This window comes from Brachypodium distachyon, chromosome 2 (genome assembly GCF_000005505.3).
Source record: "Brachypodium distachyon strain Bd21 chromosome 2, Brachypodium_distachyon_v3.0, whole genome shotgun sequence".
Classification (NCBI taxonomy): domain Eukaryota; kingdom Viridiplantae; phylum Streptophyta; class Magnoliopsida; order Poales; family Poaceae; genus Brachypodium; species Brachypodium distachyon.
Genome location: NC_016132.3, coordinates 10,257,641 through 10,283,480, shown reverse-complemented (window position 1 = coordinate 10,283,480; position 25,840 = coordinate 10,257,641). Strand labels below are relative to the sequence as shown.

Here is a 25,840-nt window from a genome sequence, read left to right as displayed (position 1 = left end):
CTCATTACTGGAGAATATGTTTCATTGAAATCAATGCCGGGCCTCTGCGTGAAACCCTGTGCTACGAGCCTCGCTTTGTATCTCACCACCTCATTGTTCTCATTCCGTTTCCGGACAAAAACCTATTTGAATCCCACGGGGAAAACATTGGGAGGTGTAGGTATTGCTTCTGTGAATACCTTCCTTTTGTTAAGCGAAGCTAGTTCTGCTTGTATTGCTTCCTTTCATTGAGGCCAGCTGGAGCGTTTTTCACACTCAACGATAGTCCTTGGATCATGATCATTGAGAAGGGTATCAGCAATTGTAGCAGAAAAATATATGTCGACAATCGTGGACTTACGGTTAAATGATTCTCTAGAATCGATATAGTTGGTGGATATCTCCTGCACCCTTGGTGACTCTTCATGATTTCCCAATACGCGTGAGTCTGGGTGTTCTGATGTCCCAACCAGTGTGTGCAAACTGTAGTTGTGTTGTGGAGGTTGCCCTTCCACCGGGTGTGTACTACCCGTTAGGTGTGTGTCAATGCTAGATTAACTTGCATTTACTGATTTTGAGGATTTTCTCCTCTCTTTCCTTTGCTGCCTGCGAGAACCAGGTTCCTGGTCAGAGGCCGTACTACTCCCCCTCTTTTTAGTGACGGGAAGTTGAGTGGTTTTAGCTGGTACCTCCACTCGTTCGGGCGCATTTCTGGCCGGATTCGAGGATTTCGTAACACCTTTTAAATCAGTAAACGAATCTGGCAGATTATTTGCAAGATGTTGCAAATTAATTATTTTCCGAACTTGGAGTTCAGTCTCTTGGGTACGTGGATCAGAGGATGAAATGGCAATTGCATTCCAATCAATTTCCGGGAATTCTTTCTGGTACTTGAAATCTCCCCCTAATACCGGGAAATGTTCCTCATTAAAGATACAATCAGCGTGACGGGCTGTGAATAGGTCCCCTGTAAGGGGTTCCAGGTACTTGATGATCGACGACGATTTATATCCCACATAGATCCCCGGTTTCCTATGTGGTCCCATGGATGTACGCTGGGGTGGTGAGATCGGGATGTACGTCGCACATCCGAATTTACGCAGATGGGAAATGCTTGGAGGATTCCCACGTACCAATTGCAGACGGGAAGTACTGTGATATGCAGTAGGTCACAATTGTATTAAGTCAGCAGCGTGTAAAACTGCATGACCCCAACAAGAGGTTGGCAAGCTACAATTCATTAACAAAGGTCTTGCAATGAGCTTGATCATTTTAATCAGGGATTCAGCCAAACCGTTTTGAGTATGGACATATGGAACAGAGTGCTGAACTTCAATCCCCAAAGCCATGCAATAATCATTGAAAGCATGGGAGGAGAATTCTACAGCATTGTCCACGCGAATTGATTTGATTCAACTTTCTGGATAACGGGCCTGTAATTTAATTACTTCCCTCATTATCTTGGCAAATGCATGATTTCGTGTGGACAAAAGGCACACGTGCAACCATCGTGTAGATGCGTCTATCAAAACCATGAAATACCTAAATGGTCCAGACAATGGTTGAACGGGACCACAAATGTCACCTTGAATGCATTCAAGAAACTGAAGTGGTTCAGCTTGTATTTTGAGGTGCGAAGGCCTCAAAATTAGTTTCCCTGTGGCGCATGATGTGCACACGAAATCTGATGACTGTGGAAATTTTGATTCACTTAAAGCATGACCAATGGAAGTGTTAGTAATTTTCCTCATCATCCCGATACCAGGATGGCCTAGGCGATCATGCCAAGTTTGGAATGCATCGGCATTCTGGAAAATTACCTTGTAAGTAACATGTTCTACGGGCTTGATGTATGTATAGTACAATCCAGACGACAGAGAAGGAATTTCCTCAAGTATTGGTTTGCCATATCCATAATCTTTTGTGAAGAGTAGAAACTCTTCTTTGTTGTCTTCATGGGTTTCAATGTGAAAACCATTCTTACGGATATCTCGATAACTGATTAGGGTACGTGAAGAATCGGGATACAGCAAGGCATCCTCGATAGTCACTTGTGTACCATTTGGAAAGGTAAATATGGCACGTCCAGTGCCAACTATTACCGTATCGCGTCCAGCGATTGTTAAAATATCTCCATTCATCTTTTTAAGAGTCTGGAAATATTTCAATTCCCTCAGTATCGAGTTTGTGGTAGCACTATCCATCAGGCATAATTCCTATTCCATCTGATCGTCCCCGTAGAAATCTATATGTAAAAAAAAGAATTTTCAATAAAGAAAATCTTATTTAAATACATATAGTACAATAATAATGACAACAAATACACTGATGCAAAATTAATGAATTTCAAGAAATGGGCTTGAAATCATTTGTGTGGACTTCAAATTGTTAAGTATGACACACTGTAGATACCCACCAAATCTAATTGGGGTCAATCTCTCAGCGCTAGAGAGTATAATCTGATGAAATCAGTAGATACTCGTACTTCTAGTGCCTTATGTCATTGCTTAATAAAATGTATGGGAGAGCACTTTGTTATCATTATGTCAAGAATGACAAAATGTAGGCTTATTAGTAGAGGTAGATAATCTGCAATGCAGTAGATCTACACATTACCTAGTGATCTCAAAACATCAATTAGAAGTAATCACTTGAATTTTGCATATCAACTCTTGCTCGTATTAAGTCAGAAGGCTCAATTAAGCTGATGAATTGATCTTTATTTGCAAGAAATTTGAAAAACCACAATTGCAAATAGTGACATAATTTATCTCAACATGTAGTAAAACATGGGAATATATTATATCAACATTGGATATGGAGTACGTAGTACTCTACACATGAACAGTACTGACAATAAAATACTGCAATTAACAGGGTCTAAAAACAGTGTTAAACTAGATAGATCTACTGTCAGCAATACTAATCTGCGAAAACCAGCAAATAGAGGGTCCTTAGCAGATTTTATTTTCTTGGACGTGTTGGGCTGGCCCAACAACACACGCAAGGTGCGGGGGCAGAAACGGATCGGTATCAAGCTTTACGGGAGAGGAACGGATCGAGACTATCAGACTCCGATCCCCAATCCCATCGATCCCAATTGCTCGCGCCTGACTCCGTCTCTGCCTAGACGGCGACGCTCACTGGCGGCTGGCGCCGGGAGCGACGCGCACATCCTCGTCCGAGGAAGAATCTCCAGCGAGCACAGTCCCGGGCGCGACTCCGTTGGTGTGCCCGTTCGCTTCCAGGACAACGCCGGGTCGACGACTCCTTCGGGCTCTGGCGTTGGCGACAGGAGGCCGATGTTGAAGCTTGGCGACCGGGAGCCGATGTCGTAGCCGAAGACAGAGGTAGGTGGTCCCTCTCGTCGACGGCCCCGGTGTTCGTGGAACTGCTTGTGCCGGCGGTCATGGAGTAGATGACCGAGCGGGGTGCTGTAGATGACGACGCCATCGCCGTCATGAAGCGACGACGGAAGTCAGTCCTTGGCGAGGCCGGCGGGAACGCAGGGTAGACCCGCGCTCGCTCCTCTGGTGCATTCTCGTGCGAGACGAAAATGTTCTGATAAGCCTCCCCTTCCCACAACTGCACGCGTGGTTCGTCGCCAAAATCCGCCACTGTAGGTGACGGGAGGCGTTGAGCAGTCAGCGGAACGCCGACTGCCGGATGCGGCAGGGGGGCAGCAGCATTTTGGCGGCGTCCTCGTAGACGGCGACGAAGATTCCGCGCACGACGGCGGCGACGGTCGTTGCCGCCGAGAAAACGAAGAAACCGCGAGAAGATCCCAGGCATGATTCTCACTTTTTTTTTCTCTTCCTCTCGTCAGTTCTCTCGAAGGGGCTCCGAGAGAGCGTGCTAGACACGAATGAATCGGTATATTAATGATGATTGATTGTACAAATATACAGGCATCAAATATGGCAGTTTTTGGAGGCAAGACTTTCGAAAGACAACTTCCGGCAGTTTTTTGAGGGATCGTGGGATGTCACGGTTAAGGAGTGATTCTCTTAATTAATATTTGTTAATTAATCTTAACAAAAGGAACACGTTACATTCAGGTTATTCGAGGGGAATTGGAGCGAGTGCCTCCCCTCCCACTCCGCGCCTTTGGCCACTCCTACCGGGGCAGCCACCTCACCTCGGCCTCGCCGCCTGCCCAGCATGTGCTCCGGACTCCGCGCGCCCGCAGCCTCCCCTGGATCCGGTGGCTCTGGCGCTGCTCACCCACCCGTCAGATCCAGCGGTCCGTCATGCCTTGCCGTATATGGCACCTGTCCGTCAACGCACTCCGGGTCCAACGCTGAGGTTGTTGCGGCCGGCAGTCCTTCAACTTCCCCGGCATGCCTCGGGAAGGCGCGGTCCGCCCCCTCCTCACCACGCTCCGCCCTGCGGTCCGTGGAGCGCCCAAGGTTGTCGTTCAAGGTTGTTGGCTCCCTGCCTTCCCTTTCTGGGTAACAGTAGGACGTTCCGGGCAATTCCTGGACTGTGGTTTGCTCGAGGCGCCACTCTCCCCCCCCCCCCCCCCTGTTCCGGCTGGTTGGCGTCCCATGCTCCACCAGCCCAGCCCGGCTCGCGCTGCCTTCTTAAGGCGCTTCAGAGGACGCTGCTTCCACTGCCTTAGCAAAGACCACCGCCGCAAGGACTACAGGGAGCCGCCGCGCTGCATTGAGTGCTGGGTATGGGACACCTGGCCTCTGAATCCTCACGCTGCAAGGCCGCCCGAGCCAAGGCCACTGCCTCGGCCTTCGACGTGCTACGTCCGCCCATCGCATAGCGTCTGCGCTTCCCTGCTCCGCTGCCCTCTGCCGAAATGCTTAGCCGGGCTATCACGCTCCTGATGCCGCGCCGCTTGAGGGCGAGTCACTCCATCGTCATGGCGTTGCGCTCCATTGAGCGTCAGATCGACACACTGCGCAGCCACGGCGTGCTGGTCAAGGCCGTCGACCGGTACCACGCGGCCAGCCCGATCCTCGTCGGTCGGGCGCTGGAGAGCGCCCTGCGCATCCCGTCTCACTGCCTGCGCGTCACCAGCCACATGCCCGAGGATTTCTTCGTGCACTTCGACGACACCGTCCACCGCGACCGCGCCATCGGTCTCGGCCGCATCGCCATCGACAATGCCCCCTTCGTCCTGCAGCCCTGGCGTGAAGCTGCGCACGGTACGCTCCAACCTACACCTTGCACGTGTGCGTCTGCATCGAGAAGATGCCTCTGCATCGCCCAACATCTCTCACCCCTACTCGCCCGCCCGGTGACTCGGCACTCGGCGGCATCACCGACCAAGTGGAGCAGGTCACCATCAACGAGCACGCCAGCGTGGTGCGCTCCGTCTTCACCGCCCCGCCACCCTCAGTGCTGGGACCCACGCCTGCACCTCCACCCTGTTCGACGGCCATGGCTACTGTTGCCCCCCGACGTAGTTCGCGGCAGGCCGGGAAGATCTCCACCACGCCGGTGGCCCAACGCGCCACGCTTCGCCTAGCCAAGGAGTTGGGCGTCATCGACCAGGAGGAGCAGCGGGCCGACATCGCCGCCACCGCCCTGACTCAGCGCCTCAAGGAGCCTCTCAGCGAGGTTGACATGGACGGCCTCGCGATCATGACCAGGCTTGATCGCGAGGCACTTCTTCGTGCCGCCACGCAGGCATCGTCCACTAGAGCCGCCACTCCGGCGCATTAGTTCCTATGTCTTTGCAGCTCCGCTTAGTTCGGCGCCGGCTAGCCCTATGCCAGTTGTTTGTTCGTGTTGTGTGGTTTGGGAGACGGATGTTAGGCGGTAATGCATCTTGGGGCCACCTCCTCCCCCTATATGGCCCGTTTGTGTTTTTCAATTCAATAATTGTACGTCGCCGTCACCTTAGGAGTTCTTCTTTGTGTCCCAATGAGTGAAGCTCTTTGCCCCATTCTCTACTGGAACGTTCGAGGGATGAACAACGTTGCTCGTCGGGTGTCGCACCAGTGGCACCCGGGGTACCACCGCTGCGCGACGCGTGGCCCCCTCCCCCGGGTTCCCGGGAAGGTCTCATCCCAGGGAGCGCCAACGTGCTTCCCGGCAAGCTACCAGCCCGAAATGGGCTAGCGGGGCTTCCAGGAATATTCCTGATTAGGCACCTCCCGGGAAGCTGCATCCCGGGAGGGGGTTCCTGGGCGTGCTGGGCCCGGGTGCTTCCCGGGTCGACTTGCGGGGGCTGGAGGCTCCCGGACGCGTGCCCCCGCCTCGGGTCGTGGGGCCCACGGGACAACGCCACACGGGCGCGTGGCGGGCGCGGAACGCGCGGTCCCACCAAGGCAAGGAGTAAGGCGCGCGGCTTAGTAAACGAGCTGACCGACGGGTAGTTACCCGTCGGGTCGAAGGAACAGTGGTTGTCCAATCCTACCCTAGGGTCTTAGGCCCCTAGCAGCGGAGGTGGCACCCATGCATGCCACCAACTCACCAGGGAGAGTTGCATGCCTCCCCGTTGGACACTTGTAGCCCATGCACCGTGGCACATGTGGCATCCCCTTGTGCATAAAAGGAGGACCCATGCCAACGGTCTAGGGAGAGAGGGTTGACGGGTTAGTCAGTTGGTCAGTTAATTGGTTCGGACGAAGCTCGCTCAATAGATGCTTAGTGGCTCCAGTAGGCAGCCAGCAGAGAGCGGTGAGGAGTGCCTAGCCACTGAGAGAAAGCCCGGGAGCTTGCCTGGCAACCTGTAAACATTTGATCCGTAGTCAATATCAGCTCAGACAGGCAGGACGTAGGGTTTTACACCTCCGGGTGGCCCGAACCTGGGTAAAAATCGTGCGTACGTCTGTTCTTGGACTAGCGCGTACCCCTAGCACTTTGCCTCGCCGGCCCAGTAGGGCCTCGTCGGCCGTGCCGGCGATCAGCTGGTCTCCACCCCAGACGCCCCTACCGAACCTTAAAGGGGGACGTGGCTGCACGCCCCCGGTGTCGGAGCACCGAGCGACGACATCTGGCGCGCCAGGTAGGGCGCGCGGGAGTGATCGGCGCCGGAGATCGCCGGCAGCGGAAGTTCCCATCGGCATCGGCTTCACTCTTCTTCGTCGACGAGCCTTGTCACCATGCCCTCGAAGCGGGCTGGTGATTCACGCATAGACCCGCATGAGGCCCCAGCGGCGCACACGCGGTCGCACGACGTGCGACCCGAATCGGGAGCTCAAGAGAATCCCGAGCCCTCGAGGGTGCAGCAAACACAGCTGCCTCCACCGCCTCCCCGACCGTCGACCGACAATCGGCCGAGGGGACCGGCTGCCCCCAGCACTGGGGGCAGTCGGGCGAGCACGCATGGCGTCGCCCGGGCCAGCCAACGGGTGGAGACGTGACCCAAGGATGCCCCGCGGCAGCGGCACCCGGAGCACGCCGCGTCCCGGGCGACCCCTGGAGGTTCGCACCCTGCACGCCCGGAGGCGTCCGGGGCCAGGGCGGGAAGCAGCCGTTCAGGAAACCGGTTGCCCCCCATGCGAACCCCGGCTGAAGCCATCGTCGCCACGCTCGTCATGGTGCGGTACGAGCCGCAGCAGGGCACGCCGGCGCACGAGACGTGTGGCGAGGAGTTGGAGGCGCTTCTCGCCCTGGCCGCCCAACAGCCGCAAGGCGAGGGCGCCCCAGTAGGCTCCGGCCATGGGCCGAACTCAGAGCGCGAAGGCGCGCCGCCCGCCTCACGACAGGGGGAGAACCCTCCCCCTCCTCAACGGGGCCTGGTAGACGGGAGCCCGGAGGGGTTCTCGAATTCATCGCCCACCATCCCAGGGGGCGATGCGCGTGGCATCTTGAATGCCCGACAACAGGAGGATCTGCGCCTGCGCTTGGAGCGCCGGCGCAGGCGCGAGGTGGAGCGCGGGCACCCACTGGAGCAAGAAGATGCTCCCCTGGGCCCAGAAGACGGCTGCACTGCGTTCGCGCGCGAGTTGCGGCGGGTGGTGTGGCCCCATAAGTTCCGAGTGCCTGCGCTCGGTACGTACGACGGGACCGCTAACCCCAAAGATTTTCTCTTGACCTATACGCTGGGCATGCATGCCATCGGCGCCGACGACAAGGTCAGGGCGAATTGGTTCCCGATGGTCCTGAAGGGAGCAGCGCGAACCTGGTTGCTCAACCTGCCCGCCGGATCCGTCGCTACCTGGGCAGACCTGCGCGAGCAGTTCGTGAGCGCGTTCCAAGGCGGCTATAAGCGCCCGGGAACCATGGCGGAGCTGCACACCATCGGGCAAAAACCGAGAGAGACGTTGCGGGCCTTCATCAACCGCTTCTCCAATCTCTCCTATTCTATCCCGGAGGCGGAGGCGGCCGCCATCATAAACACCTTAGCCATCAACGTCCGCGATCCCAAGATGCGTGAGAAGCTGAGCACGCATCGGATCCGGACGACGCAGGACTTGTACGCCTTGGCGCACAAGTGCGCCATGGCCGAGGAGGGGCGCCTAGCGCCCGAGCTGGCAGCCCAGGCTGCCGCGAGCCCGGGCTCGGGCTCGCAGAAGAAGGGTTCCCGTAAGTGCAGCGGGAAGCAAGTCCTCGCTGCGGACTCGGGGGTTCCTGCCGCGAGGCCCACGAAGAAGGCCTCGCCGGGGGGAGAATCTGGCGGGAAGCAGGGCGACGCGTCCCGCTGTCCTGTCCACAACAACTCCACCCACGACGCGTAGAGTTGCCGCGTGCTGCAAGGGATCAAGCAGCGGTGGGAGCAGCGCCACGAGGAGCGCCGCGCCGCCGGCGCCTGCTTCAATTGTGGCGACATCGGGCATCTCTCCCGGGATTGCCCGAACGACCCCGGAGCGGGTCCGAGGCCGGCAGGCGGGGGTGCCGGCAGGGTCGAACCCCAAGGAGGGCGCAGCCAGCCCCTCGCTGTGCGGGAACGCCCTCCTCGCGGGCGCGACAGGGTGCGCGCCGAGGAGCAACGCGAGTCCGACCATTCCGGCGGCGACGAGCCGGGCTTCCAGGAGCCTCGTGGCGTCGCCTGTATCCATGGGGGATCTTACGCTCTCCCATCCCACGCCGCGGTGAAGCGCCTCGCCCGCGATGTGTGCGCGATGTTGCCGGATGCGGAGCCGCAACAGCCGCTGAGGTGGTCGCACGTGCCGATCACCTTCAGCGCCGACGACCACCCGGTGCGACAATTGGGTTCCGGAGTAATACCCTTCGTCGTCTCGCCGATCATTAGCAATATGACGGTGACCAAGATCCTGGGGGACAACGGAGCGGGCTTAACCTCCTGTCCGCCAGGCTGGTGGAAAAGCTCCAACTGCCGATGGAGCAGTTGAAGCCCACCGAACCGTTCCGGGGGGTGAACCCCGGGATCGTGCGCCCGCTGGGACGCATCACGCTACCGGTCACCTTTGGGTCCCGGGAAGCATTCAGGACCGAGCACATAGTGTTCGATGTGGCGCATACCCCGTTGCCCTACAACGGGATCCTTGGCCGTCCGGCGCTGATCAAATTTATGGCGGCTACGCATTGCGCTTACGGCGCGATGAAGATCCCGTCCGTTTACGGAGTCCTCTCCATCGGGTGCGATCTCAAAGACGCTGCTTGGTGCGTTGGCGAGGTCGTCCGGGCCGCTGCTGCAGCTGACGCCGGCGACGAAGTTGTTGTCGAGGACGACGCCCTGCCGGGTGACGCCCCGGCAACGAAGAAGGCCCGCGCCACCCCGCAAGGGCTAGTCGGAGGAGGTGCGGGCTCGAGCGCGCGTCCTGGCAAGGGGCGGGGGCTCCGGGAGGAGGCCGCCAAAGTGAAGAAGCTACCCCTCCAAGCCGGCGACAAGGAGCGCACCGTTATCGTCGGTGCGAACCTTACCGCCGAATAGGAAAGCGCCCTTGTCACCTTCCTCCGAGAAAATGCCGACGTGTTCGCCTGGGAACCGTCGGACCTTCCCGGAGTCCCCAGGGAGGTGATTGAGCATCGGCTCTCGGTGCGCCCGGACGCGCACCCCGTCAAGCAGAAGATCCGGTGGCAGGCACAAGAGCGGAAAGATTTCATCAAGCAAGAGGTGGGCAAGCTCAGGGCTGCCGGGGCGATCAGGGAAGTTTGGTACCCCACTTGGCTGGCTAACCCTGTAGTGGTGCCCAAAGCGGGGAATAAGGTTCGCATGTGCATGGATTTTACCGATCTTAATCGTGCATGCCCCAAGGATCCCTTCCCTGTACCCCGTATCGACCAGATAGTTGATTCTACCGCTGGTTGTGACCTGTTGAGTTTTTTGGATGCTTTCTCCGGCTACCATCAAATCAAGATGGCGGTCGAGGATGAGGAAAAGACAGCGTTTATCACCTCGGTTGGCTGCTACTGCTATACATGCATGCCTTTCGGGTTGAAGAACGCGGGCTCCACATTCCAGCGCGCCCTGCGAGAATGTTTGGGGCCCCAGCTAGGCCGCAACGCGGAGGCCTACATGGATGACATCGTCATCAAATCGAAGCGTGGCGACTCCTTGATTGATGACCTGCGGGAGACATTTGACAACCTCCGCAAGATCAAGCTCAGGCTGAACCCGGATAAGTGCACCTTTGGTGTCAACTCCGGGCAGCTTCTGGGTTTCTTGGTTTCACACCGGGGGATACAGGCCAACCCGACCAAAATAGAAGCCATCGAGAACTTGGAGGCTCCCCGCAAGGTGAAAGATGTCCAGCGCCTCAACGGCTGCGTTGCTGCGCTTGGACGCTTCATCTCCAGGCTGGGCGAGCGTGCCCTGCCTTTCTTCCGGGTAATGAAGAAGAAGGGTCCAGTCGACTGGACTGTCGAGGCCGAGGCGGCGCTCCAGGAACTCAAGCGATACCTGAGGTCACCGCCCATCCTCGTCGCCCCCAAGTTGGGCGAGCCGCTGCTACTCTACCTAGCGGCGACTGACCAGGTGGTCAGCTCGGTGCTGGTTGCTGAGAGGGAGGAAGACGTCCCGGGGATTGGGGCTGCGGGGCAGGGGGCTAAGCAGCCTCTGGCAACCACCTCAAGCCCAGGGACCACCCCAGAGCCGGCAACCTCGGTGCCGCGGAAGCGGTTGGTGCAGCGACCGGTGTACTTCGTCAGTACGGTGTTGCGCGATGCGCGGACAACATACCCGCAAGTACAGAAGCTCCTTCTGGGGATTCTCCTTGCGTCCCGCAAGTTGCGCCACTACTTCCAGGCGCACCGCGTCACGGTGGTGTCCGGGTTCTGCCTCGGGAAGACCCTCACCAACCGTGAAGCCACCGGGAGAGTGGCCGAATGGAGGATGGAGCTGTCGGAGTTCGACCTCCACTTCACCAACCCCAAAAGCATCAAGAGCACGGCCCTGGCGGACTTCGTCGCGGAGTGGACGTCCACGGGCGTAGAAGAAAGTGAGTCAGAGACCGGCCTTCCTGGCAAGCTGGACGAGGGCCACTGGGTCCTCTACTTCGACGGTGCGTTCAGTCTCCAGGGAGCGGGAGCCGGGGTCGTCATCGAGTCACCCACAGGGGACCAGCTGCGGTTCGCCGTCCTACTCGACTTCGCTAACTCCACCAACAACACGGCGGAGTACGAAGGCCTGCTTGCCGGGCTGCGGGCAGCGGTCGCCCTCGACATTAAGCGCCTGGTTGTTCGCGGTGATTCCCAGCTTGTGATCAACCAGGTGAACAAGGACTACGATTGCCCTCAAATGGCGCCGTACGTGGAAGAGGTCCGTAAGCTGGAACGGAAGTTCAAGGGTTTGCGCTTCGAACACGTCAAGCAAAAGGACAACTTCGCTGCTGATGAGCTGGCCAAGATGGCAGCAGAGCGCCGGAAGCCTCCGGCGGGGGTGTTCTGTCAGAAGCAACTGGCTCCTTCAGTCACCCCCAGACGGCTGCAGGGGACGCCCCTCCGGCAACCGAGGGAACCCCTGCAGTAGCAGGGGTCCATGCCGCTGATATGGCGGCATGCAGGGGCAGAGAAATTCCTTCCTGGGCGGAAGAGATCGCCCGCTATTTGAAATGGGAGGCTCTCCAGGAGGATGATGTCACCGTGGAGCGCGTAGCGCGGCGAGCCAAGATGTACACCGTGATAGACGGCAGCGTCTACCGCAGGCGTGCGAATGGTGTAAAACTCCTCTGCGTGCCACAGGAGGAAGGGTGTGCACTGTTGGAGGACATACATTGATGCACATGTTCACGCCATGTGGCCTCCCGGGCTTTAGCCGGCAAGGCTTTCCGGCATGGTTTTTACTGGCCCATGGCCCTGGCCGACGCAGAGCGGCTGGTGAGGACGTGCGAAGCGTGCCAGTTCCACTCGAAGAAGAGCAACCAACCAGCCCAGGCCCTGCATGCCATCCCGTCCTCATGGCCGTTCGCGGTCTGGGGACTAGACATCGTCGGCAAGCTAACAAGGGCGGTTGGCGGTTACCAATACTTGTTTGTGGCCATCGACAAGTTCTCCAAATGGGTGGAGGTGGAACCAGTGCGCAAGGTGACCGCCCAGGCGGCCATCAAGTTCCTTAAGGGCATTGTGTGCCGGTTCGGGGTTCCCAACAGCATCATCACCGATAACGCCACGCAATTCACGAGCGCAGCGTTTCGCGCCTACTGCGAAGACATGGGCACTAAGTTGCGCTTCACGTCTGTCGCTCACCCGAGGAGCAACGGACAGGCGGAGCGAGCCAACGCAGAGGTTCTGCGGGGGCTCAAGACGAGAACCTTTGACAAACTCAAAGGCCACGGGAAGCACTGGATCGAAGAACTCTAGCCCGTGCCGTGGTCCGTCCGGACCACACCTAGTCGGGCAACGGGCGAAACTCCTTTCGCCCTTGTCTCCGAGGCAGAAGCAGTGCTGCCCCTTGAGCTCAAGTACGGATCTCCTCGAGTACGCGCGTACGGCGACGCTAGCCAACACGAGCAAAGGGTCGACGATCTAAACTTCATCGAAGAGCTTCGGTGCCGGGCTGCTGTGCGAGCCGCGCGCTACTAGCAGGGACTCCGTCGTTATCACGACAGACGAGTCCGTCCCCGGGGGCTCGAGAACGGAGACCTTGTCCTGCGTCGGATACAAGGAACGAAGGCCGGGAACAAGTTGACTCCGAAATGGGAGGGCCCCTTCCGGGTAGTGCAGGTGACCAGGCCGGGGGCTGTCCGCCTGGAAACCGAAGACGGCTTGCCGGTGCCCAATATCTGGAATATTGAACACTTGCGCAAGTTCTACCCGTGAAGCGGCGGAGCCCGACCCTCAGGTGATGCCTCCGATGCATACCTCTCGAACTAGTGTAACCGGGCAGCCCCCGTGTGTAAACCGCTAGTTAACTATGAATAAAGATAGGTGTTTCACCCCTGAGCTTTGTTCTTGCCTTGTTCATTCGCTTGTTTTCCCCCTCTTGCCTCCTGCTTTAAATGCACAAAGGTGTCTTTCCCGACTTGGTTGTGAGCAAGGGGCTGCCGTGGCCCCGAAACGAAAACCCGTTGCCGGATCGTTCCGGCACTGGACATGCCGTTGCCGGGCTTCCCGCAACGTGCATCACTGGACCTGCCGTTGCCGGGCTTCCCGCAACGTGCACCATAGGCGTGCGGTTGCTCGGCCTCCCGCCGCCTACACCGCGCAGTCGCTGCGCCCGGGAAGGAAACGCTCACATCCAAGTTTGGCATCGACCCCTTTGTGCCGGGGGCTGGGAAGCAGGGGAGATGAGATTTATCTGATTTACCTGTGTTTACTTGTTTTCGTAAGTTTCGAAAAAATTTCAGCACCTCGGATCTGGTAAGAGTCTAACCTGCAGGAAAGGGAGGAATCTTGTACACTGTGGTGCCTGTGAGCTACCCACGGGACGCACCATACACCGGTGCCTTCTGGTGCGGGAGGACCGCAACACAGGGGGTTCACCGCACTCCGAGGCTTCTGGGTTGTCGGCTGGCCGCCACGTGTGCCGTGATTACCCGGTAAGCATGGCGGCGGAAACTGCGCCGCGTTCGGGGAAAAGGCGCCACGGTGCCGCGCGGATCCGTCGCGCACGGTGGCAAGCCCCCCCCCCCCACCCCCCGTGTCTATAAAAGGCGCGCCCCAACCACGGAATTGCTCAGAGCGAAGCCGGGTTCGGGGCCGTGAAAGCAAGTGGTGCGACGGAGGCGGATGCGCCGCCCTCGCGCCCCTGCCGCACCACCCCATCGTGCCCACCCCGAGGGGCGCCGCAGAGGCACGGGGGTAGTGCGTGCCATCGGCGTCCCGCGCCGACCGGTGCACTGCCGTTGTGCCCCTGCTACGCTTCCTCAAAGGGGCGGTTCCGGGGCGAGGGTCGCCGCAGAGGCACTGTGGCGGTGCGTCCCGTCCGCGTCCGGCGCCGACGGGGTGCATTGCCACAGTGCCCTTGTCGCCCCCCTCCGTAGGAGACCTCCGCAAGGAGCAGGGTCGACCGCGGAGACTCTATGGTAGTGCGTGCCATCCGTGCCTTGTGCCGGTGGGTGCACTACCACAGAGACCCGGCCGCATTCCCTTTGAGAGAGTCTTTTTCGGGCGCGGGTCGTTGCGAGGACGCTGTGATGGCGCCGGTGCTGGCGCTCGTCGCTCGTTCCGGCCCATCACCGCGTCCTTGCCGCGGCCCTCGAGCAGTTTAGCTCCCGGGTAACAAGGATCGTCGCATCCCTTGGGGCGAGTCCCCTAGAGAAAACCCAGGTCTCCCCAGTTGCGGGGGCTGTCGCTGGAAGGCCATAACTTCCTCGTCACTCGTACCCGCCGTTCGGGGAGTGGCGAAGCCGGCGCCGAGGACGTTATAGCCGTCTCGCGGCTGCTCCCGGAGCGGAGCCCTCCTAAGCCAGGGTTCGTCCCTGAAGGCCAGGGTCCGCCCCTGAGGGCGACGGTTGCCGCGTGAGCGTGGTGGTAGCGTCGGCGGCGGCGGTTGCCGCCGGCGGCGATCCTGCCCCCGCGTTCCTGCCGCATCCCTCCGAGATCGTTTCCCCTGAACAGGTACCCCGGATGGTTTCCTACCGAGGTGGCGCCTCGTCTGCACTCTACCGCAGAGCATCGCGGAACGGTGGACCAAACGGAAAAGCTAAGTATCTGAACATGAACGCTGAATTTGCTAAGAGCTAAACGAAACTGAGCACTGCCCCGCTGGGTGCGGCCCCGGATCCTGCGCGTAGCCGGTGTGTTAGAAGGGACGCTTGTGGGGGGAGTGCGCTCCCCGTATGCCTCCCGGGTCCGCCCCGGGAGGACACGGCTTGCGGGGGGTTACCCCAGAAGCGGAGTGACTCCCCGCTACCGCTCGGCCCCAGGTCGGCACCGCGGGTCCGTCCCGGGTCCCTGGTCTGGTCAAGGGTGAGGCGTGCGCGAGTCCCCCCGCAACACAAGGCAAGATACGCACCGGCTATGAGAACCACCCCGCGAGGCGGCCTCGGGAATAAAGGACAAAAATTGAGAAAACTAACAAGCTTGATGGACTAACCAAAAGGTCATTGTCCAAACGGCGCTAAGCGCCATACTTGCAAGTAAAGCAAACAAGAAAGAGGTACAGGGGAAGCAACGAGTATAGCCAGGGGCCGCGGCAGCTAGCTGTCGTCGTCTTCGGTCGGGGGGTCGACGGGGGGTTCAGGCTCCGGCTCATCTGCATCCGCTCGACGACCTCGTCGACGAACTCGCGCACTGCCTGGGTGTGCGTGGGCTCGTCCTCGCTGTCGGACCAAGCGTCCAGCAGGGACTCGAAGGGGAATTCTGCGTCCCGGAGATGAATCCGCGGGAGGATTGTCCCGGCAACCTTCCGGGCGCAGTTGGCGACTTCGTTGGCGCCGTACTTGGCGATCCAGACGTTGAGCGCCCCGAGCTTCCGCAACAAGTCGGAGAAGAAGGGGATCAGCGTCGTGACGTCCGTGCCGTCCACCTCCGCCGTCTGCAGCTCGAACTTGGGCAGCAAGTCACGCAGCGACCCGGCGATCTTCGCCAGCTTCTCCGTCTCGAGCTGCCGCTGCCCGATCAGCGTGCTGTGATGGAGTCGGGCGTCTTGTGCGGCCTTCTTGGCCTTGCTGACGCGGCCCTCCAGCTTCGCAAGCTCTAAGGCCTGGGCCGCGGTTGCCTCGCCGGCCTTGGCGAGCTCTTCCCGGAAGGCGGCCAACTCGTCCTCAAGCCCGGCCGCTTTGCCTTTAACTGAGTTGAGCTCGGCCTCGTGCTGAGTCGCCGCTCTCGCCGCGCCCTCGGCGGCCTTGACCTGCACCTCCAGCCGGACGCGGAGGCCTTCGATCTCGCCACGGTAGTTGGCGATCAGCTCGCTCTTCTCGTCCAGCCGCGCCTGGGCCGTCGCGAGCACCTCGGCATGTTCCTTCCGGGAAGCTTCTAGGGTTGCCGCCATTGCGTCGAGCCTACCTTGGAGCTCCGTGCGCTGGACCTCCAGTTGCCGACGGAGCTCGGTCTCCGGGACTACCGGCTCCCAAGCAGCCTCCAGGGCTTGCCGGGCCAGCCGCGCCTCCTCTTCGGCGAGGCGCGTCTCCTCGTGCAGCCGGGAGAGTTCGCGCCGCTCTCTCTCGACGGCCTCCAAGCGACCCCGGCGAGGGTGTCGAGGTCGGTGCCGGGGAGAGCCCCCGAGGATGACGAAGCCCCAGCTGTTGAAGTGGAGCTGGGCGCGGGGTTGCCAACTTGCTCCCTGGGGTCTTGCCGTCCTTCCCCGGCAACTTCCCCCGCGCCCAGGCTCCGGGACACCGGGGTTGGAGAGGGTTCCCTGCTTCCGGCGGGGGCCGTCCCCTGCTGGACGGCGGGTGAGCCCGAGCCGGCCATGTCCCCAGCTTCTGGCGCGTCGCCGGGTTCCGCCGCGTCGGCGGCGGTCCCCATTGTTGCCGCTGTGTCCGTCGCGGCGGGGGCGGACACGGGAGCCGTTTCCGACTCCACCTCCGCCCCCGTGGCCCCGACGACCGTGTCGGGGTCGACCACGGCCGCGCCCGTTCCGGGTGCGGGCGCGCTTGTGCCTGCACCCGTGGAGAAGCATGAGGGTCGGCGATGGTTGGTGTTACCGAAGGCGAATAGGGGCGACCAGGGCGGTTACCTTGTGCGGCCGTCGGGCTTGCCGGTGCAGCCTCCGCTCCCTCGCTTGCGCCATCAGGAGCGTCCAAGGGTCTTGCCGCGGGCGAGCTGCCGCTCGCTGCAGGAAGAGAAAGCATGTTTGTGATTTTGGCTAGCAGGAATTGCAGTTGCAGCGAATCGACGAAGACATACCTGGTGCCAGCCCTGTCTCCGCTTGGGCTGGGTCGCCAAGGGGCGCGCCGGTGCTGACGCGGGCCCTCGAGGCAACGGGGTTGGTGGCGCCGCCAGCGTCCGCGCGCGTCCTCTTGCTTGGCGATCCGGGGAATCACTCCTCGCCATCTTGCTGGCGCCCGCCGACGAGGAGGACTTCGGAGGGTTGCGCCGGAGCGCGAAGCCTCGGAAGACCCCCCGGGCGGGCGGCGCCGTGGGCGCCCGCGGTGTCATCGTGACCCGGAGAGCTCCAGGTGTCGATGGCGATGCCGCCGCGCCGCCGGGCGCCAAGCTCGCGGAGGCCCCCGCTACCGGAGCGAATGCCGTCGCCGGGGCGCCGAAGGGGGCCTTCGGTGCTGACTTTGCCGGGGTGCCGGCGAGCACCCCGGGGCCGGTTCCCGCCGCGGAGACGGCGGCCGCCGGCAAGACAGGGGCCGCCGCCGAGGTACTCGCGGCCCCTGTTGCCGCGGATGCCGTCGTGGTACGAGCGGGCGCCCCAGGAGCGGCGGCCGCCGCCAGGGTGGGGGCCGCTGCCGAGGCAGACGTCGCTGTTGAGGAAGTGGCTGCGGCCGCCACGAACGCCCTCGACCTTCTCAGGATCAGGGGCGCGCTGTCGCTGCTTTCCTCGTCGTCGTCCTCCACGGCGACGACTTCCGGGGACGCAGCCACCTGGCCCGCCTCGTCGTCCAGCGACCGGAGGGAGGGCCAGCTGGGCTCGGACCCGCCTTCGCTCTCCTCGAGCACCTGCTTCCCGCGGGGTGCTTGCGGGGGAGCGTGCGGGACGCGGGTGGGGGTGTCGTCCATCAGCCCCCACTCGTTGCAGGGCGGGAAGGCGCCGACAATGTCGCTGAGCGCCTTGACGCCGGCATGGAGAGCGGAGACCCTCGGCGGGAACTCTATCGACTGGAAGACCTCGCCGGAGATCCCCTTCACCCACGTCTTGAGGGACTCCAAGTCCATGCCGTCCGCCTGCAGGCGTGTCCTGTCCCCGGAGCCCGTGTACATCCACGCGGGCCGGGAACGCAGCTGCAGCGGGGCTATGCGCCGATGGATTAAGGTGCGCGCCACGTCGACATCTGTGAGCCCCGCTAGCTGCAACGCCTTGATCTTCTCCACGATGGGGAGGAGGTCGGCGTCGCGGTGGTACCTATCCTGCCAGCCGATCTGGGGCACCGACAGCCCCGTCGGCGGCTGGATGAACTCCTGGGGGTCCTCCACTCGGACCCAGCACCAGTTGCCCCGCCATTCTTTTTTGATCTTCTTCCCCGACCGGACGATGAACTCCGACTTCATCTGGTCGCGGGCACGGAAAACCACCCCCGACGACATCGCCTTCGCATTGTCGATGCGCGGGTAAAAGTAATGCCGGAAGAGCCCCACCGACGGCATCACCCCGACGAACGCCTCGCGGAGGAACTGGAAGGTGGCGAGGAGGAAGAGCGAGGTGGGGTGGAGCTGTGCCACCCGCAGCTGATAGGACTCCATCAGCGCGTGGAGGAACAGAGAGAAGGGCGGCACCATGCCGCAGAGGAGGAAGCGCGCGAACACCCGGAAGTCGTTATCCTGGTGTTTCGAGAACTTCTGGCCGCGGCACCCTGGTTTCGCTAAGACGATCGCGACGGCTTGGCAGGACGAGGTGGCTTCGACCAATCCCTTGCTTAGGTTGCACGTCAAGCTCAGGCGCACTGGTCGCGCCCTTCATCGCTGGAGCCGAGGGTTGTTCAGCGACACGCGTTTCCAGCTACATCTTGCGCTTGAAATCGTCTTCCGTCTGGACACCGCTCAGGAGGAACGTGTCCTGTCACCGCCGGAGTTCCTTCTCCGTCATGCCCTAAAGCCCAGAATCCTTGGTCTGGCCGCCGTGGAGCGGGCGCGTCGCCGGCAGGCCTCCCGTCAGCTCTGGCTCCGGGAGGGGGACGCCAACATGCGTTTCTTTCACATCAAGATCAACGCTCGACGACACAAGAACTTTCTTCACCAGGTCTCTACTGATACCGGCATTCACGTGGCGCACGACGACAAGGCCCGTGCCCTTCTGCAGCACTTCTCAAATGTTCTCGGCTCCGCTGCACCTCGCGCTTGCACCCTTCTCTGGGACTCGTTGGACATGCCTGTACTTCCCAGTGCCGGGCTGGATAACCCGTTCACCCTCGACGAGATTTGGGCCACCGTCCAAGCCTCGCCGGCCGAGAAGGCGTCGGGCCCCGATGGCTTCACCGGCGTCTTCTTTCGCTCTTGCTGGGACATCATCAAGCTGGACCTCCTCACCGCCTTCAACCACACGTTCTTCATCGCTGGCAACAATTTCACCGCCCTAAACTCGTCCTTCATCGTGTTACTGCCCAAGAAAGCCAGGGCCACTTCCGTGCACGATATGCGAGCTTGATTCACTCCTTTGCTAAGCTCTTCTCCAAGGTGCTTGCTCGACGCCTTACGCCGCACATGGGGGAGCTCATTTCGCCCACTCAGAGCACCTTCCTCAAGTCCAGGTGCATTCACGATAACTTTCTGTTTGCTCAGAACGCGGCCCGCGCTCTCCATCGATGCAAGAAACCCACGCTCCTGATCAAGATCGACTTCGCCAAAGCCTTTGACTCCGTCTCCTGGGATACATGCTTGAGCTTCTGCATCGCCTCGGCTTCCCGGCTCGCTGGCGCGATTGGATTTCCCTTCTCCTCTCGACCACCTCCTCCTCGGTGCTTCTCAATGGCTCACCTGGCAAGCCCATTGTTCATCGGCGTGGACTGCGGCAAGGGGATCCTTTGTCCCCGTTGCTATTCATCCTTGCCATCGACCCCTTGCAACGCTTTCTGCAGTGGACCATGGAGTTGGATGGACTCTTGCCGCTGCCCATCCGCGAGGCGGCGCTTCGTACCAGCCTCTATGCCGACGACGCCATTGTGTTCCTCAACCCGGCTCGGCAGGACGTGCAGCTCCTCCTTTTGATCCTCGAGGAGTTCGAGCTCACAACCGGCCTGCGCATCAATATCAAAAAATGCGAGGTCGCCGGCATCCACTATGACGACATTGAACTTGCCGACGTGCTGGCCAACTTCGCAGGGACTAGGGTTCACTTTCCCATTCGCTACCTTGGGCTGCCCCTGACCCTTGGTCGCCTGAAAATGGTCCACCTTCAGCACATTCTTGATCGGGCCCGCGCTTGGCTTGCGGGCGGGCGCGGCAACTGGATTAACGCCGACGGCCGCAAGGCTCTCACTTCCTCCGTGCTCAGCACCCTCCCGGTCTATGCCATGCCGGTGATGAAACTACCCAAGGCCTTCCTCGCGTCCCTCGACAAGATCCGTCGCCACTTCGTTTGGGGCGTGGAAGAGAACGACATTGCGAGCGGCAAATGCAAAATTCATTGGGCCAGGGTCTGCTCGCCGACCGCCCACGGGGGGCTGGGGCTCCCCAACCTCGACACTTTCGGCTTTGCGCTTCGTCTCCGTTGGTTATGGCTCGAGTGGATTGCGCCGGACCGCCCTTGGGTGGGCACCCCCGCACCTTGTGATGTTACGAATCGGGGTCTCTTCACCGCTGCCACTCGCGTCTACATCGGCGACAGCACGACGGCCTCTTTCTGGCACTCTAGCTGGAGCCACGGTCAGCCTTTGCGCGCGGCATACCCGCTCCTCTTCGCTTGCTCCCGAAGGAAAGGGCGGTCTGTCGCCCAGACTCTTGACGACAATCGCTGGGTCCTTGATCTATGCCCTGACCGCTCCACGCCGCTGCTTCTCGTGTTCATTCATGCCTGGAGGGAGATCCGCCATGCCAACATCGTCCTCCAACCAGGCGTCCCCGATTCCATCTGCTGGACCCAACAGTGGGCAATACTCCGTGCGATCCGCCTACCTTCTCCACTTCATCGGTCGCACCAACTCCAACTTGTTGCAGACGGTCTGGCGCGCCTGGGCTCCCCCCAAGCACCGTTTCTTCGCGTGTCTCCTTCTCCAGGATCGCCTTTGGTGCGCCGATCGGCTACAACGGAGAGGCTGGCCAAACGAGTATTTCTTCCCACTTTGCCGACGCAACCTCGAGACCACCCACCATTTGTTCGTCGCATGCCCTTTCACCACTCGCCTGTGGCTCGAGGCGGCACTGTGGCCTAACAGCCAGGGAGTGGCGGCGGCCCTGCAGTCCGTCACGGTTTCGGTGCTGATTTCCGGGAATCCCTGATGCTCGAGACTGACACCGGGCACCGTCATGGCATGAGCTCGCTCTTCATCCTCATATGCAGCTCCATTTGGCGCGAAAGGAACGAAAGGATCTTCCGGGACAAGGAAACCTCCTTGCATCAAATCATCAATTTCATTAGGGACGAGGCCCAGGCTTGGGCTTTTGCCGGCGCCAAAGCTCTCAGAAGATTGTTGTGGGAACCACCTTGAGTGTTGTTTTTAAGCTGTTTTAGTTAGTTCTTCTTTCTTTTCTTTTAATCCTTGTCTGCTTCGACAGTCTGTAACTATGTTCTCCCTGCTAATATAATTGAAAGCCAGCACTTGCTGGACCTTTCGGAAAAAAAAACAAGAAGTCATTATTGATTTATTGGACAAGGACTTTGTTTATCGACAAACTTGCACGACTACTCGAGTATCCGTGGAGAATAAAGCAGGGAAAAAAATGTCAAGGAAGTTATCAAATGGACAGATAACACGGGGGTACATACCCAGCAGCGGAGACTTGATTTAATTAAGATCAAAACCAAAAAATATTCTATAAGGTGCCATTCTATAAAAGTTAAAAGAATAAATTAAGAAAGAAAATCTCCAACCAGGTTTAACCCCCTTCAAAATTTAGGCTTAGTTGATAACCTGTGAAAAAAATACACATGAAAATACTAAAATGTTGGTTAGCCAAAAAGAAAAATACAAGTTTTACAATGGTTGGCAATTTTAGGAACCGTCCAACTAATTGATCCAACGGTGGAAAAATAAGAAGTACTGAAAACTACTAAAAAAAAAGTACTGAAAAGTACCAAAATTATTGATTTATTTTTTTAACTAAAAAGGCTAAACCAGGCTACCAGCCAGCCGGAAAATCGGCAACTGATTTGTGTTTCCTATTATTTTCTTGCTGCATGCGGTAAATTAGCTAGGTGACTAACGTGCCATAGTCCCATTTGGTCGGTTCTCACGAAAATATCAGAGGTTGATACCTGGCTTACAGGCCAGCAGTGGGAAGGGAGGCCATGAACGCCCTGTAAGCCGATCGAATTCAGGTCAAAGTTGAGCTGCCTGGCCTGCTGCTCCGTGATCGAGCTCGTCCCCCACCCCCCATCTTATGCATCTCCGTGAGCCACTCGTTCACCTTGACCTACCCCTCCAAGTCCGGCAGCAGGACAGTACCGATCGAGCTTCCCTGTGGAGGTTGAGAGGTCATGCAGCAACGAGCGGACCTGGTCGTTGGCGAGCATATTAAGCTAGACGGCGTCCATGGCGGTGATGAAGCTCTGGACGATGGCTGCGGCTGAGGCCGAGGTGGTGCTGGCGTGGAGCTCGACGGTGGTCAGGACGCCGGACCGGACAAGGCTGTAGGCAGGACAGCCGAAGCGGGGGATGGTGACGCTCATGACAATGATTCTATGATGAGGTGGCCCACGAAACAAAACAGCCCGTTAGCCAGTCGTGATCCTAGGAAACAAACAACCCAGAGTACAGATCAACGGACAGAATTAATTCCGGCGGGAGTACCGAGAAGTACTCCACAATCACCATAAAAGAGCTCAAAGAAAAATAGGCAAAAGGTGGTTGAAAACGCTAGTTTCTCATAATCTACCTTAGTTGCCAAACTCAGCCATGTAAAGAACTTGGGGCTTGGTATCTTTGTCGAGGTGTTGTTCTTACGTAGTATAATTTGGCGAAGAAAAATTGGGTTGGTTCTAAAAAATTGGGTATTTTTGTGACCAACAGGAGACGGATTACATTTATTTTTAGACTATCTTATGGTGACATTAGTTTGGCGAGCCATCTGTTTGACTTCTAATTTACACCCCCCCGGCCCCACCGCCGCCCTAGGTGTTTAAGTGTCTGGGGAAAATTGTTTTCCCTAGGTTGGGCTTGTGAAATTTGTTGATTGCTTTGGAATTGTAGGGTGATTCCGTTTTTAACAACAAAAGAGCTTCCATTTTTTTATAGGTAGTTCTCCGAGTTGCGCACTGGATCCGTACCCGGTCACTACTACATAAAATGGACGCTCAAGATTCTTTGGAGTTTGGTGTAACCTTTGGAGGTGGTTGTTTGGGAACTTTTTAACCGGTTTGGGTGGCGCGCCAATAATAGGCTATGGAGTGTGTGATATTTTTTTAGGCTTTTTTTCTTGGGATGTAATAACTGACACTGGACGTAATAACTTGTGTGCATCGATCTATGCAGATGCTAAAGGTATGCCCTCATTTTTTTTTAAAAAAAAGTCTATCCAAAAAGGCAATGGCTTTTGTGCAACTTTAGGATTGAAAATTTTAACGCCGTGTTTGCAGATTAAAAACCTTGAATTGCAAATAATTTTTTTGTGCATCAGTAGGTATAAAAATGTTCTATTTGGCACTTGCACATTTTGAACCCTAAGAGCAACTCCAGCCCCCCTCCCTAAAGGCCCCTAAACGGTCTTGGGGGGCACCGGCGCGAAATTTTTGACCCAGTCGGCCTTCCCAATTTGTTTTTTAGCCGGCGCAGCCCAAAAAGTTAGCTGGCGCTCCCAGACCGAACCCAGCCCACCGGGGGGGGGGGGGGCAGCGGGGGCGCCGGCGCAACGCGTTATTGCGGCGGGCCCGCGATGTCAGTGACCAATTAATCGCCTCACCGGTTTCTCACCGGCCCCTCCTCGGCTCCCGAGTGGATTTTAATGGCAGTAGCCTGCCGGTTGCTACGCGGACGCACCCCCGTCCATTATCACCGCGTTCACACGCTCATCGGTTCGCATTCCGGCGCTATAAAAAGGGGCGACCACCGGCGGTACTCGGCATTCCTCTCGCCGTCTCCTCCGACAAAGAGACCTGGCGCCGCGTGACGCTCCTGCTCAAGCACGAGTACCCGGCGCCGCCCGACTGCCGGCACATTGGACGTTGAGCATCGGCGGCATACCGAAGCCGTCAGTGCCAACTGGTCGTGCCCGGACAGCCGTCGTCAACACCCACTGGTGGCACAGGCTAATGGCAGAGGAGCGCGAGGACCCCGCGTGGAACCGCCACCTGGGCGAACGGGGCGCCGTTCTTCACCGACCGGCACGCCATCAACATCGCCCGCTACGAGGGCCAAGGCGAGCGCCCGCCGCCGGGCCGCTTCAACATCGACGGACGGCGCCGGTTCTGGCGCGGGCGCTTCGTGGCGGCAGTGCTCTCCCACATCGCCGCCGGCGATAACCCGTGGCTGGAGACACCACCGTCGGCACCCGTACGGGGCCGGGCCAACCAACTCCCCCGGCTCCGGCTCGTCCCGCAGCGCCTCCTCGCCGGCGCTGTGCATCAAGGACGAGCCGGAGCCGGGGTCGCCTCGCGGCCATCTCCGCCTTGTCCGACCAAAGCCGGAGCCGGAGTGGGCACCGGAGCCAGGTTACGAGCGCTTGGCGCTCGAATGGTGCCAGGACGGCGACCCCGAGGACTTCCCGGGGCAGCTAGCGGCGGAGCGCTCCAGCCAACGCTTTGCCGAGGAGGCAAAACGCATCAGCCTTGCCATGACGGATGCCGAGGCCAAGGTGTGGAGCGCCAAGGAGGCGGCGAGGGAGGAGGCCGAGAAGAAGGCGGGGAAGAGGCCGGCGCCGGAGGTGAAGGTGGAGCCGATCAACCTCGACTCCGACGACGCCTACCTTGCCTACTTCTGCGACCTCGACTAGGCGACCGTTTTTTTTTAGAATTATGTAATTAAAAACTTTATGTTTAATTAAATTTCGTCGAGTTTAGTTAAATTTCACTGAATTTAGCTAAATTTTGTCCAAATTCAATTTTTGGGGGAGTTGGTATTGGGGGCGCGGCTGGATCACGGCAGAACCCTAAAAAAAATAAATCCCCCCCCCCCCCCAACGCCTAAAAAGGGCTGCGCCGGACGCCAAATGGGGGGCGCAGCTGGAGATGCTCTAAATTGCACATAATTCTTCTTTCTGCAATTTTCGGTTTAGAAATCTGTAAGTGGTCGATGCATGTTCTCAAATCGAAACTTTGCACATAATTTTTACACAGCTAATTCTAAAACCTAGAATTAACTGCAAATGTTTTTTGAGGTTCAGAAACCATAGTAGAGGTGACGGAGTGATCTCTCATAATTTGAGGATCACATGTTCATTCGTAGCTCAAAACTGAAAAAAATAAATATAAAACATGTTTTTTTTTATCCAGACATAGAAATGCTGTTACTGGACGATAATTGAAAATCCTTGGTGGATATACACCGATAATTCCATTGGCAAGCTACGGAGGCAATTAGAGTCGGATGAACATGTGAGAAAGCATACGATGCATCATACTACACACTCACAAAAAAGATATTGTACCACGCCTGTTTACGAGGCAAGCGTAGGAAGAGGACATAAGATTTAGGTACAAGCAACAATGTTGCATTTCCTGTCAAAAAACAAAACAAGGTTTACATTTATTGTAGGAAAAATCCTCAGATTATGATAATGAAAAGATGGACAACATGAGAATACACGGCTGCAATACGATAAGACAGAGATCAGTTACATTGTGAACCACCAACGTTGTCTCTATTCCTTTGTTACAGACAAACTTAGCACAGAGGTAATGCAATGATTTCTGGCG

At 58.5% G+C, this 25,840-nt stretch overlaps 1 protein-coding gene across 1 annotated transcript; it reads left to right on the top strand.

Moving 5' to 3' along the window:
• The first annotated feature begins 4,852 nt into the window (after positions 1–4,852).
• LOC104583070 lies at positions 4,853–5,658 on the top strand. The gene is made up of 2 exons (XM_010234773.1): positions 4,853–5,098; positions 5,185–5,658. Exons 1-2 carry the CDS (start codon positions 4,853–4,855, stop codon positions 5,656–5,658), a joined length of 720 nt encoding a protein of 239 aa, XP_010233075.1.
• Positions 5,659–25,840: the final 20,182 nt, after the last annotated feature.